Source organism: Lycium ferocissimum, chromosome 6, assembly GCF_029784015.1.
Source record: "Lycium ferocissimum isolate CSIRO_LF1 chromosome 6, AGI_CSIRO_Lferr_CH_V1, whole genome shotgun sequence".
Lineage (NCBI taxonomy): Eukaryota > Viridiplantae > Streptophyta > Magnoliopsida > Solanales > Solanaceae > Lycium > Lycium ferocissimum.
In genome coordinates this window covers 40,448,331-40,463,827 of record NC_081347.1, presented here as the reverse complement: position 1 = coordinate 40,463,827, position 15,497 = coordinate 40,448,331, and the positions used below count along the sequence as shown (strand labels likewise).

Below are 15,497 nucleotides of genomic sequence, written 5' to 3'. Positions count from 1 at the left end.
CGCATGTATGACTATTCCCTGTCTGGCGCCCAGCTCCACGTAACAGAACAGATATATCCATCCAGTCTCACCTCGTTTGACTTCCATATCATCCTGCGTCTTTTCCCGCCGATACTGGGCGCCTGCGGAAATCAACGATTAGTATAATGAATCTTACTCCCTACGTCTTGGCTCTATCGCACGATCTAATGACAGAAAGAAGGTCAACATTTCCTAGATGCCCCGCAGCCTCCTGTCTATAGATGTGGCCGGCTTCACACCCATAAACAGGACTCTACCGGACACGACTTTGCAGACATCCCTCAGACCGACCTGCTCTGATACCACTTTGTCACACCCCGATCTCATTAGGGTGTGATGGGCACCCGACCCCGTAACTGGAGCCGAGCGAACCCGCTAACTCTTATTACACATATGAACCCTTTGGACTCTTAAGGCGATATAAAGTAAAATACATAGCAATTTTTTTCAAATATCTTTTCGTCATTTCTCAAGGTAAATACAGTTTGAAAACATGAGGGCTCCGTATAATAAGACGCATCAACCAGTAGAACTCTTTTAAGGCTGACACCTTAGACCCACGACTCTGTCTGCAAAGTCTCTAACTTTGAACAACTGCATAGTACATGTAATCTGACTCGGCACCCCTCTAGAGCAAATGGAGATGCCAACTCCGCTGGAACATCGTCTATAATAGCGTCGATCATCCGGGTGTACCTGCGCGGCATGAAACGCAGCCCCCGAAGAAGAGGGGTCAGTACGAACAATGTACTGAGTATGTAAGGCATGAATAGTATCATAGTAAGAAATATGTACATGAACAATAACCGCGTAGAAACATAGAACATATCATGTCAAGCTGTGACCTGTACATAGGAATCATATAACCGCATAGAAACATAGAACGTATCATAGGATAACAGAGTAACCTGTGCATATGAGTGCCCCTGGGGGCGGATGCCATGCATGCTTACTTGGTCATATCAGGTCATAGTACCGCACGAGGCGGCTCGCCCACATAGCGCCGGAATACTCCAGCTCTGCCATAAATCCCCCGTCGGGGCATCCCGCGTCCAGGATGATAAGCCAGCTGACCAGGTGGCAATGAAACATAGTACCTTTCCCATTTTGCCCCATGTATACATAGTTCCCGTCCCCCCAACCCATGTTCATATTTAGCATGCAAGAGAGCCCAAGGAAATCATGTACTTATCGGAGTGACGTAAGGTCGGAAACCTCCGATCGCATTATGGAGTAACCATGGTCGCTTTGTCTCACCTTGAAGGAACGATAATTATAAGGCGAGACTATCAACATAGAACATGTCATAGCATATCGGGTCATAGACATAGCATAGAATCGACATCATAGAATCATAGTCACCTTAGGATCATAGTCATCATAGAATCATGGCCATCATAGGATCATAGTTATCATAGAACCATAGTCACCATAGAGCCATAGTCATCATAGGAACATAGTCTTCATAGAACCATAGTCATCATAGAAACATAGCCCCCATAGAATCATAGGCATCATAGAATCATAGACATCATAGTCATCATAGGATCATTTTGCTTTAATCATTAAGACTTTCAATATTGTAAAACTTGGTTTTTGAAGAAAAATGAATATTTTGAAAAACATTTGCAAACTTTTAGAAAAGAAAATCATGCATTGGGGTCAAGATTTTAGTTAAAACAATTCTTATTTAGTAGTCGGAATAATATCCACAAGTTTCCTTTAACTGCAATATTGAAACTAACCGAAGGGAGCCATAGGAGGAAATTAGGGAATAGTGGGCCCACCTCGAGTCAAGTGAGGTGGCGTATACAGTTTACGTATAATACATTTCATGACAAGACTTATGAGAGACTTAGGGCGTACGAGATCTTATTCGTGCAAGTTCTAGGTGTTTAGACCTTTCTTTCAACTATTCATGAACATTTAATTCAATTTTACTGAATGAATAGTAACTAATTTCAATCTCGGATTTCTAGGAAGGGGATTGTCCCCGAGACACGTATTCAAGCCTATTACATCTAAGACATGCCATAGAAAGAAAGTGAAGCCTTACATACCTTTTTCTGCCTCTTACGCTCCTCCAAATTCACGTTCCAAATCCATCAAAATCTACAAATTGGTCATGTTTACCAAAACTTGATTAGTGCCTTTGGAAGTTGATTCTTTAAAGTAACACTTTGCTCGCCGAAATTTCGGCAAAGATCTCCCCGTAAATATACCGTCCCACCAAGTTCGACTTGGCCAATTTCAACAACAACAAACCCGGAATACAACCCGGCCAAACTAACAACATTACCAACAATTATACTAACCATTTCAATCAACACTTCAATATTCAATTCAAGTAACCTTCATGCCTTCCAACTAACACCAATGATCATTCGTTTAAATATTATTCCGAGGCCATTCAAACATGATTTAAGAACATTTCAAGCATTCCATATAATATTTCAAACAACCCAAACCATAGACTAATTTTCCCGAAACCCTTCAACTACATTAGAACATCAACGATACACTTCTTTCTTTCAATTTCATAAACTATACCAACAATCTCATATGCTAGCAAGATCATTTCCATAACCTTCAAGAAAACATATTGAAATTACATTAGGTTCCGATTCAGCCCACATAATTTCAACTTCAACATAAATCATCAAACATTCATTTTCATCATATAATTCTCAACAACAATAACCAAGAACATTAAATAAATTTGATTCCTTTTTCCTTCACAAGGCAGCCTCCCCTTCGGCCAACATACTCACACACACAACTTTATGAATTTCATCCATTTCTACACATCATAACGCATACAAACCATCCATAACAACAACTAGAATACCAATTAGATTCAATTCACTCCTTGTACACAATCACTACCACACACGGCCACACACACAAACATGCTATCTTTCATGATTTCCACCCATTTCCATACATAATCACACGTCCAAAACATTTATAAACATGCAAGAAAGAATTGAACCATACCTTTCCATGCCTCTTCCTTATTCTCGGCTAACACAAGCTCCATAAAAACGGGTGGTTTTCTTCCTTCAACAACCACTCCACGTCGACGAGGGTCTTCTAATTAGTGGAGAGACAAGGAGAAAATAATTTCTCCATGATCAGCGCATAGAGCAGTTCGGCCGCCCCTTGTGGCCGTGCCTCTCTCTCTCTTGTTCTTTCTTCTTTTCTCTCCAAGTTTCTTGATTTTTCCTTGAATGAAAATGATGACTTAATATCTTACTTAGTCATCATATATAGATATATATATATATTGTAGCACATGGCCGGTTGGCTTCTTTTTTTTTTTTTCCAATTCCTTTCTTCAATTTTTCTTTAATTTTCTAGAAATTTCCAAGTCATGACAAAATACATAAGTCTTGCATGGTAAGCTTTGCACATATATACAATTCTCTCAAATATGTAATATACACATGTGCCATTCCTTGGCATGAAAATATTGACCAACATGTGGGTGGGACCCACTCATAGCCACACGGCCACATTGGCCATTTGGCTATTCCATGAAATTATTTCTTTCCAACTTTTGGCCTCCAATTCTTCCTTATTCCGAATTTATCCTTAACGCTCCATTCCAATACAAAGGATGAATAAACAACTTTACGCATTCTAAAAAAAAATTTAATCTTGTCCTTAACTTCCCGACATTAACTCGGAATATTCAAATGTACGAAAATGCGAGGTTGATGAATGTCATTTCCAATAAAAATTCTGGATTAGCCATCTCTATATCTGCCCTAAATGCAACATTATTAACCTGATCATCATCATCATTAATATTTCTCATGTCATCCGATTCATCGTTTTTAGAAGAGATGTTATCATCCTCATCTTCTGAACTTGAGTCTTCCAATAGTAACCTTGCAAAATTGGTACTCTTAGTTTCTTCCATCAGTTTATCTTTCTTTTTTTTCCTTCCCCTTTCTCCTCTGTGTTGCACTAACTTCACCAGTCCCCGTTAGATTTTTTCTTTCATTCTCCTTTTGTTTAATTCTTTCTTTCCCTTTCAGTTGCACAGTTGCCTTGTCTTTCCAGTGCTATCCCATACTCCAAGCCATTCACTGTCTGAATCCATCTCCATACAATTCAACTCTTCTTCGCTTTCATTCATATGATATCATCACTTCCAAAATGCTTCAATTCTTGGTCAATATCATTATTCTTATCCCCGCTACATTCTGCTCTTTCCAATTCAAAGTCATCTAAGTTAATACTTATCTTTGCAGATCTGGAAATATGATTATCTCCACTAGCTTTAAATGCATCCAAATCTGTTTGCACTCAAGTATCCTCACAAACGTTATCAACATTGGAGCTTACTTGACTCTGTCATTTTAACACATTATTAGCCTGCGTAATGTATACTTCAACAACCCTGTTAGCTGGAAGAGTGTTTACCATTAAATCACAATCAACATTAGTTAAGCATTGAATATAACCAGCACCAGTGTCCGTCATAGGTAGTTTGAAGTGCCAACCAAGAATATTATTGTAGCCTAATTTTGTTCTTCCAATCAAGTTCAAGGTTTGCAATGACCATATATGTGGATCACACTTGTCAATATAAACAACCGAACCTCCCAAATAAATCCTTTTTGGTGCATCTAAAAATTTACCTCCATGTTGAATCTTCAGTGTAAAAAGTCCATTATCAAATAATTTCTAAATAAAATCAAAACAACCAAAAATTAAGAACTACATTTGATACCAGAATATTCCATAAAAAACTACAATAAGGATATAGGTAAGCTTACCCCTCACTCCTTTTTCTATTTTGGATATTAAGCAAATTCTGTTCTTTTTTTCAAAACGATTTGAGTTTTTTTTTCTTGTGTGTATTTCGATGCAGATTGAAGGAGGGAATGAAGAAGACGAGTATTCACAAGGGAGAAGAAGTTTTAAAGTAGAGACAACTCCAAGTGAAGTTGAATACAGGCACCATCCTACAACTTTGCACTCTAAAACAGAGAATAAAAGCAAAGGCTCTAACACAAAGAGGCAAGAGAATAGTGAAGTTACAACATGAGCTACTGACACCAGAGTTTTGTGCAACAAGTGTCAAGCAATAGAGAGAAAACCACTAGGTTGCATTAGACCAAGATTATTATGTTCATCATAAGTTGGGTCCTCATCTTTACGAGAGTGGTATGTTCAAATCAGTCCTCTCTACTTTGGATTAAAAAAAATTCAAGATTATTATCATCATCATAACTTGGGTCCTCTTCTGGTGGAGGGTCAAGAGAGGAACAATGAAAAATTCCGGTGGCTGAGCTTTCACATAAGCTAATTCCAGCCACAAGGAGAAGAGATAACACACTATTTTAGAAGCATCAAGATTGAGTTTTCTACTGTTGAGCTTGAGAAAAAGTAAACAAGCTTGAAATTTACTGTCAGAACTTGAAATTCAAGTATTACATCTCGACTCAATTTAAGGAATTTCATTTGGTATCATTACGTTTACGAAATTCACGTGCAACAGTGACATGTGATCTGTATTCTTCGCAAGGGAAATAAAAAGAAGAACACCAAAAGCAGATAGAAGATGTTACACAAAAACAAAAAAGATAAAGGATAGGATAAGAACATATCAATGAAGCTTGCAATTTAAGCACGTTTTCAACCAAGAAATTTTTGGCAAGTCAATACTTCATTAGCTAATTTAAAAGCATGTAAATGGAATATATTTTATCCTGAAGTTCTTACCTTTCAATTTGTCCTTCTTCAACCGATCTTTCTGTTTCTCCTTGTTTTTATCCATCAATGATTTACCAGTGTTGAAATTTGTTTTTAGCAAAATATTTAACTGCTCCTTTCTTTGATGAATGCTTGGAGGGCTTAACCTAATTTCAACGATGCCAGGGTAAATAGCGAGAAGAGTTTTAGTTCATCTAATCTCCTAATAAAATAAAAAAATTTAAGTAAAAAGAAGATATATTATTTATATTCCTATTTTGCCCTCATGGTACATTAGAGCCATCAAAGACATGTATAGTGGAGCCAAGACCAGGGTAAGGACAGTAGGAAGAGAATCGGAGCACTTCCTAGTTCTGATGGGTTTGCATTAGGGATCAGCTCTTAGCCCGTTTCTATTTGCCTTGGTGATCGATGGATTGACGTGACAAATTCAAGGTGAGGTGCCATGGTGTATTTTGTTCACGGATGACATAGTCTTGATTGCCGAGACTCGTAGCGGAGTTAACGCTAAGCTAGAGGGTTGGAGGCAGACGTTGGAGTCTAAAGGATTCAAGTTGAGTAGGACCAAGACAGAGTGGTGCAGGTTCAGTGGCGTAGCAAATGAGGCTGACGTGGAAGTGAGGCTTGGTACCCAGGTCGTCCAAAAGAAAGGAAGTTTCAAGTATCTTGGGTCTATTATACAAGGAAATGGGGATATCGATGATGATGTCACTCATCGTATTGGTGCGGTGGATGAAATGAAGGCTCGACACGGAGTGCTTTGTGTGACGAAAGTGCCACCGAAACTTAAGGGCAAGTTCTTAAAGTGGTAGTTAGGCAGAGCTTTGTTGTACGGGGCGCGGAATGTTGCCCAGTCATGAACTCTTATGTGCAGAAGATGAAAGTCGCGGAAATGAGAATATTGCGGTGGATGTGTGGGCACACTAGGAGAGATAGGACTAGGAATGGAGATATCCCGGATAAGGTGGGAGTGGTATCGGTGGAGGACAAGATGCGGGAAGCGAGGCTGAGATTGTTTGGGCATGTGAAGAGGAGAGACACAGATTCCCCAGTGCGGAGGTGTGAGAGGTTGGCCATGGACGGTTTCAGGAGAGGTAGAGGTAGGCCAAAGAAGTATTGGGGAGAGGTGATTAGACAGGACATGACGCAGTTTCAGCTTACCGAGGACATGACCTTAGATAGGAGGTTGTGGAGGACTCAGATTAGGATAGAAGACTAGTAAGGCTAGTAGGTAGTCTCACTTATTCTTTCGCAATAGTGGTCGTAGTTTTGCTCTATCGTTTATTGCCCTTTGATTTCTGCTTATATTTGTTGGGTCTTTTCTTTCCAGGTTGTTTTATCATGATTTCTTCTCTCTTGTTATTTCCCATTTTCGCATTACTCTGATATGCTCGTCCTTATCTGACTCTTTGTCTTGTTTTCTCTTGAGCTGAGGGTCTTTCGGAAACAACCTCCCTACTTCTCAAGGTGGGGGTAAGGTTTGCGTACACTTTACCCTCCCCAGACTCCACATTGTGAGATTTCACTGGGTATGTTGTTGTTGTTGGTAAATTTATAAAAAAGGTGTTTTTATTTGTTTTGCAAGGAAATAAAGAGATTGGGGTCTAAATCATAAAAAAATAGGATAGAATGCAAGTTGAAAAAAGAGCACACATTAGGACCCGTTTGGCCATAAGAATTATTCACTTTTTTTTGAACTTTTTTTTACTTTTTTCAAAAATTAGTGTTTGGTTATGAAAATTTCAAATACAACTTGAAGTTGTATTTAGAATTTAAAAAATAAGACCAAATTTTTCACAATCGAAACAAGTATATTTTAATAAAAAAATATAATTTTAAAAATTATGATCAAACACAACTCTAACTTCAAAATTCCCAAAAAAAGGAATTTTTTTTTTAATTTCTATGGCCAAACGGTAATTAAGGGTGCAAAATGCCACGGACTGGAAAATAAGAGAAGGAAAAAAGAAAGAGTTACGTACGGAGAAGAGGAGACGAGTTAGGTAAGGAGAAGAGAAGAGGAGAGGAAAATACAAAATGATTCATCGCTATCGCTGCTGTGGCGATTTGTTAAGTTTTTAGAAATTGATCTCCCTAAACCTGCCCCCCCTCTCTCTCTTCTCAAATCTCAATTGATCCGTTTCTGAGCTGAATTGACAAGAATTTCTAAAACCCCTTCAGGTATGTTTCGTTTTGTTGCTTATATTCATTTGGGTTTTCTCTTTCATTTCATTTTAAAAGCATCTTCCATGCTTTATTATTTCTAATTTTTCTCTTCTTACAAGTTGTAAAACATGGATGTTATAATTTTTGCTATCATTCTTTCCAACACGAGTTGGCTTTATGTTCTTGTATTTGTGTGTGTTTTACCTAAGCATTTACAAAAAATCTAACCTTTTGACTAATTCTATGTATCTGTTCAATCCAGCAATTTCTGTCACCTGTTATTCAGATAAAAAGGTTACATAGATATGAAGAATTCTAAGTTAAATAGAAAAACGCTAACTTGTTGATCAAATTTTGGTAATCAGGTGCAAGTTATTTAATTTACTGGAGTTGGGCTAATCAGAAAAAATGGGAGTACCAGCATTTTATAGGTGGTTGGCCGATCGATACCCGCTATCGATTGTGGATGTGGTAGAGGAAGAGCCTAAAGAGGGCATTGATGGGTTGGATGTTTCAAAGCCAAACCCTAATGGCATGGAGTTTGATAACTTGTACTTGGACATGAATGGCATCATTCATCCTTGTTTTCATCCCGAGGGAAAGGTGAACAAGTCTTTCTTTTTGAATGAATTTATTTGGTATTTGATATACCAAATTCATGCACCATGCACGTGAGAATTTGTTTTCTACAGTTGCTTGGCAAATAGTTTGTTATAGCTTTTCTATGTTAAAAGGATGTTATTCTGTTGTGACTATACACTGGAATATAGTTTATAGGGAAACATGCATGCTTCATGATATGCAGTTGAATAGGTAGTTTGTTTAATAATTATAGCTGCTAGTGAAGCATGCATTAGAGGAGACTGACCTCCTCTGAGTTGGTCCAGCTGGAAAACGGAGGGACCAGTGCTTATATGGCAAGAGACAATGGCTTCTGCACAATTCAATCGGTTGCTTCTTGCTTTAGAAAGATTCTCTTGATGCATGTACCTCCAAAAAAAAGCCCAATCCATTATTACGAGTGAATCCCAAGTGCATCCACAAACTATTATATTACTTGGATAACTACCATACTCATGTCCTATTTATTTGTATATGGTAGTGGTATATTACTTGGACAACTACCATACTCATGTCCTATTTGTATATGGTTGTAGATCCTTGTACAGTCTACTATCCCTGTCGTTACAAGAGTACTCTCCTTGTGCTGTACTTTTCCCAACTAATTAAGATCCTTTAATTGAGTAAACTTTGGACCAGTAAACTGTCATCAAGATTTAATATCTGTTTTTGCTCCTGCCTAATAGGGTTTAGGATAGGAGAAATATAAAAGGACCTTGTTTCCTCTTTCCTTTTAGAGGGATTTCATTTTTATTAGAAGATTATTGGCAAAAGTCCACACTTGTGGGATTACACTGGATATGTTGTTGTTGGCAAAAGTCGCTCAAATTCAAAGGACTGGCTCACTTTAATAATTTTCCTTATAGGTGTGGGCTATCATGATTCAGTACACTTTCATTCTTTAAGGTGGAGATTTTTCTAGTTGAAACTCTTTATATGTACTGTAAAGAGTATGAATTATGTGTTTGGGCCTTCCAGAACCTAACGTGTATTAATAACATTTATTGTGATTCTGTTGGCTTATAAATCATGTTGGGTAGAAAATTTGTCTTTCTATTGATTCTTGTTAGCAGTAATAGTTGAAAATGGTTAATTGGATGAAAGGGGTCAAATGAGCCAAATCGAGTGAAGCGCCTATTAGAGCTTAAGCTCGAATTTAGGGAATGAATGGAGGACTCAAGCTTGGCATGGCTAGATCAACTGTGAGGGAGAGATAGCAAGAAGGCAACTTTATTTGACAAATAAAATCAGTGAAGTAGGGGAAGAACACGAGAAACCAGGGTTCAAATCCCAACAGAAACTAAATTATGCTACGTGCTCTTTTACTATCTACCTAAGCTTGACAGGTAAAGTTACTTTGTTAACTGTGTTGGTGGGAAGCAACAAGTATGTAGTCGAGGTGCGTGCAAGCTGGCGCATATATAAATTGATTTGGCAATTCCATAACGGAAAATAATACGAGTAACTGGAAACAAGTTAAGTCAGAAAGTAATTCCTATTTGTCAAATCGACAATGAAACCCTACCTTTCTTACCCTAAGTCGCTACACAATTATACAAAAACATGCTAGAGGCAAGAAGATGAGTCTTCATGATTTGCTGTCACCATATGTCTACCAACTCCAAAGTTATAGTTATTTTTGCATTTGCCAAAAATAACTGTTGTCGAAGGAGGTTACAAGATGGTCTGGAATGAGAGAGAAAGAAGGGAAGATCAGAGACAAATGAAAATGGAGATAGAGAGAAAATTCATTATGGCGAAATCAAAGGTAACGTACAGATGGAATTATATAGGAACCTGGAAGGGAGAGATACGATGAGAGAAAAGTGAGGCACTGGATTGTGTTGATGGCCAATGCTGAATAGGGAAGGCGGGGAATGAGCAAAAAGCAGCGTTGGGTTGCTCAGGTCATATGTGCAAGTGGCAAACAATAGCATGTTAAAGGAAAAAAAATCATGGATAAGCCGGAACCTACTGATTTGGGCAACTCAGAGATCATGATCGGCTCAGGGAATGCTTGACTCTTGAGAACTTTAGTCATTTACACCTCTAATGTAAAGTGTGTAAAATGAAGCTAATAAAGGCTTATATCTTTTTTTAGAACATCTGATGGGAGGTTCATGCTTTTGCATTTATGTCTGGAAGTTTGGGTTTTGCTAAATTTTTGTGAGAACTTGAGGTATGCTGGCAAGTTCCTAGAAAGAGTGACTGTGGACCCTCAATGAGAAGGGATGTCTTGCAGTTACTTGTTTAGCCGTTTGAGGAGCAAAAACTGATACTACAAATTTCAGTAGGCAAGATCAGATTGGCTGGGTATTTTGCAAATATCTCTTTCTTTATTTCTTATGCAAATATAGTTTGCAATTAATTAAAGGTGTGTTGCAGAAATATTGCAGATAATTAATATAGAAAAAGTTGACAAAGAACGCCAACTTGTTTTATTGGTGGATGACATTTGACCTTTCCCAGGGACGTACAAGAAGGATTTTAGCTTAAGAAAGTTGTGGAATCTATGTCCTGTAAAAAGATGGTTTGAGAATCAGATATAATTCTGGTCAATTGTGCAAATTACTCAGATGGAAGATGAAAGGATTATATATAATATCACATGTTGTATAGATGGATGACTGGGGATGGTGAGGTACTGTCTCCCCTTTTTTTTGGATTAAAAGAATTATTAAGTTATCATCATTAATATGCTCTTGGCTTTAGATGTATTGAATCATTTCCATTTTGGTCAAATAGTTACATAAAACTTTACAACGATTGGTTCTAAGACATGCCTAAATAAAATTGTTACTATTATCATACAAATATTAAGTTTTAACAGTCACATGTGAGATGTGTATTTACATTTCGGACATAATGTAGTTTACAGTTACCTAATAACAACAAGAGCTGATTTTCTTAACGCAAAGGTCTATCGAGCGATTAGTGCCTTATATGACCCAACTATTGAAGCCATAGAGAACTTCAGCACTAGGAGTATTAAGAGATATTTCTTCCATCTTAGACATAAGATGCATCATTTGGAAGTCCCTTGATGCAACTGTGTGATGTCAGGACCTTTAACCGGTACTATGGGAGGCGGTGGTGTTTGATGAACTCAAACAATGAGATAGTAGTGCATTTGGATTCTGTGGAGATACCCAAAAACTGAGGTTAGTAAAATGGTTTAAATATGAAATGAACAATAAAATATAAGAGACTCGAGAGTTTGGTAATACAAGAAGTGATCGGAGCCTCCTTTCGTAGTAGTTAAATACAACAGAAGCAAGCTTCCCAAAATAAGACTCACTTAAGACACCAAGTATGGTAGGAAGGACTTATGAGCTCCTCGCGTAGTTCAGTCTTCTTCAAAGGGGGGGAGTGTGGAGCTCAATCAGTAAGTTATGGAGTGAGTGCAGTCAATTTGTGAAACTGAAATTGGGGAATGATAATAATATTTAATTTTGGTCAGATATATGGCTGGGAAGTGAAAGTCTTAGATCAAAATTTCATTCTTTGTGTAACTGCTCCACAAACAAGAGTGGAAGTGTATCGGAATTCTACTCAAGCACTGGTTGGCAGTTAAGTTTAAGGAGGGGTGTCAATGATTGGGGAGTTGATGATTTTGCTCAATTGATGCAATTGGTGGACACTGTTCATCTGGAAGAAGATAAGAGAGACTCTTTAATCTGGACAGCAAACAATGATGGTATCTTTACAGTTAATAGTTGTTACAAGCTGCTACAAAATCAACAGGGGTGCTATCAATCAGATTGGCCATGGAAAGCGATATGGAAATCAAGAGCACCTATTAGAGTAGCTTGTTTTGGTTGGATTGCAGCAAGGGAAGCTTGTTTAACTCAGGAGAACTTGCAGAAGAAAGGAATCACTCTTTGTAATAGGTGCTACATGTGTGAAGAAGAGGCAGAAATAGTCAATCATCTATTCATTCATTGCAAAGTGGCAAGACAGTGCTGGGAGCTCGTTTTAAATTTACATGGTGTCAAGTGGGCAATGCCTTCCACTGTGAAGAGCCTGTTGGATTCATGGCAACACCAAGGGATGGGTAAAGCTCAAAAGCTAGTTTGGAGAACAATTCCTGTGTATGTTCTGGACAATATGGCTGGAAAGGAACAGGATTTGCTTTCAAGGAAAAAAGCAGTACGTATCCAGGATTAAGAATTGATGCTTAGTAAATTTGTATTTTTGGTGTAAAAGACGAGTTATGGAAAATATGGAGCAATATATGAATTTCCTAGAGAAGATAGGGGGTTTGTAGCTTCCCTGGTATGGCAGGGGCTGTTTTTGTTGTAATTCTGTATCATCTTGGTACCTTTTAATAAAATTTACCTTATCAAAAAAAAAAAAAAAAAAAAAATTTCTTTTTGCATGAAACAGAATAATTCAGCTTCCAAATTCAAGACATTCTCAGAACTTGCTTATTTTTGAATATTAATCAGTTGCGTCAGTGAACTGGACTCAAGGAAATGCTGCACACTGTGTGTACCAGATAAGATATAACCAGTAATGTTTGCAGGGCAAAGTAAATGATTAATGTGAAAGCATACAGTGGGACAAAGAACTTGTTGGAATTGAAATAAGACAAAATGGGATCTTAGATGAGATTCAGCAGCGAAGTTATAGTGAAACTTATCCTGATTTACGTAAAGCCAGAAATAGGATGGAGGAATTTAAGGCATTTACTCGGTCATTTGTCCATGATAACTGTACACCAATAACTTTTTACATATAAGCTACCTATGAGGTACTTAACCTTGGGAAGTTCAGTTTCTGAAAAAGATTTGCTGAGTAGATGTGCAGTTGGTGTCACGCCCCAAACCTGGGGAGGCGTGGTCGGCACCCGGTGCCTCACTAGGCCCGAACGTACCAATCTGTAGCTCGTATAACCTGTGTCAATGAATAGCTTACGCCAATGAAGCCAATCTATAAGCATGGTATCGTAACTTAGGCTAACTTAGGCCGACAAGGCCAAACACTAAAATGTCTGTGAACAACAATCAACTTAACCAAAGCGGATCATCCCGTCATATATAACATAAGTATCGCTATGCGGGCCGACAAGGCCGCCATACTAACACTACTGGACATACATGATACGTCTACAAGCCTCTATAGAGTGACAACTGTACTATGGTCAGGACAGGGCCTCGGCCTACCCATCATCTGTGTATGCACAAAACTCTGGACGTGGTCACTCCGAATGACATGGAGCTTACCACACTAGCTGGTACTCGACAAATTTACTAATGTGGTCCCTCCGGCTGCCTATCTGAACCTGCGGGCATGAACACAGCGTCCCCGGCAAAGGGACGTCAGTACGAAATAATGTACCGAGTATGTAAGGCAATTGAAACTGATACTGAACTAAGGTACAAGATAAACTGAAGAGTCAATAAAGAATCTGGCTATACTTACCTGCTTGTGTCATTTAACAGCTACACAACATAATATCAAACTACTTAGCCTCATGTATGGTATCTAGACATGTGTAAATAGCCCCGAAGGCAAGTGCATAGCCCCGAAGGCAAGTGTATAGCCCCGAAGGCACTCTATATAGCCCCGAAGGCAATCTGTATATGTATAGCCCTGAAGGCAATCTGTATCTGTATAGCCCCAAAGGCAAGAGCGATCTGTATAGGCCCGAAGGCAAGCCCGCATCTGTATAGCCCTGAAGGCAACTGTATAGTCAATAGCCTCGAAGGCAACATGTGAATAGATAGCCCCGTAGGCAAGTGCTATGAACTCTACAATCATCTTTTCTATCTACTAACTATATAAGCAACCATGCTAGTCTGAAGGTAAACTCCCGACAAGGGAAACTACTACGAAGCTATCAAGAACAATATAGAGATGAGATCTTTATGGAGGCACTTCTTTGTGCTCGTATTGAGGACTCGCTCAATTGAGGATTCATGCCAAAACAAAGAAAGGGAATAGCCTTTACATACCTTTAACACCAACCTCTAACTCTTTGCGTGAACAATCTCCTCTATGCCTCAATATACAGGGAACATAACGATACTGGCGTCAAGCAACAAATGACACAAAAATCATACATTGAGCGAACCAAAGGGGGATGGATGATGAATGCCTACTAATGAGGGACTTAAAAAGTTATTAAAGAAAAACAAAGAAAATAAAAATCTTTTTGAAATTTTCGAACTTTTTCTATTTTTTTTTTTTTTGCAACACGAAGACTCAAGCTAATTGAAAAATCCTAAGGCATATACTAGTCATCATCCGCAACCTCAAAATGTTGTTACAAATCCAGGGACGTATTACCCACCCCACACTTAAAATCATGCAATGCCTTCAGTGCATATAGATGGAAAAATTAAAAACAAGTAAGGTATGAAATACTCCCTGGGGCCCACTAGGGCCTAGTCATCCTCATCAAAATCATCAGCCTCGCCATCCTCGGGTTGGGTTGCCATCTCAGCATTGCCATATGCGACTCCACCTCCTCAGCAACGGCGATGTCGGCCTCCATCAAGTCTAACGAGTTAACATCCTCATCAGCCGACAGCTTGGACTCCTCACCCATAAGAGCCCGAGAGTATGGAGTGTGAGGAACCTAAGCAAATGCATCAGAGAAGTCCACATCAAATTTCCCGCCCGCGCAAATTGCCATCTTGTATATTAGGTCCAACAAAGTAGATTGGCCCACTCTTTCTTCGGACGGGGTCAGCTGCTGTTTCTTGCTGAGCTCAGGTGCTTTGACATTCGAAATGTCAAGCACCTCATCCGGTGCTGCTAAGACCCTGTCATGTGTCCTCTGCAAGTTCTCATTAAGGCGAAGTATGTATGACGTGAGGGTATTTTCGAAACTTAGTCTTGGAGGTATACACTCATGAACTTTTTTCATCTCTTGCATCATCAAGTGCCCTATGTTAACGGGCTGTCCCGTCATCAAGAAGAAAACAATGCGCACACTCTTTTTTTGCACTTCAGAA

The 15,497-nt window shown here is 38.7% G+C and overlaps 1 protein-coding gene across 1 annotated transcript in view; it reads left to right on the top strand.

Moving 5' to 3' along the window:
- Positions 1-7,690: 7,690 nt before the first annotated feature.
- The window catches only part of LOC132059665 (5'-3' exoribonuclease 4), a 32,678-nt gene continuing 24,871 nt past the window's right edge, over positions 7,691-15,497 (top strand). The window contains exons 1-2 of the mRNA XM_059452362.1: positions 7,691-7,929; positions 8,280-8,517. Of these exons, the coding sequence (XP_059308345.1) occupies positions 8,323-8,517 (195 nt within the window). The 5' untranslated portion in view covers positions 7,691-7,929; positions 8,280-8,322. The remainder of the gene's footprint in view (positions 7,930-8,279; positions 8,518-15,497) is intronic.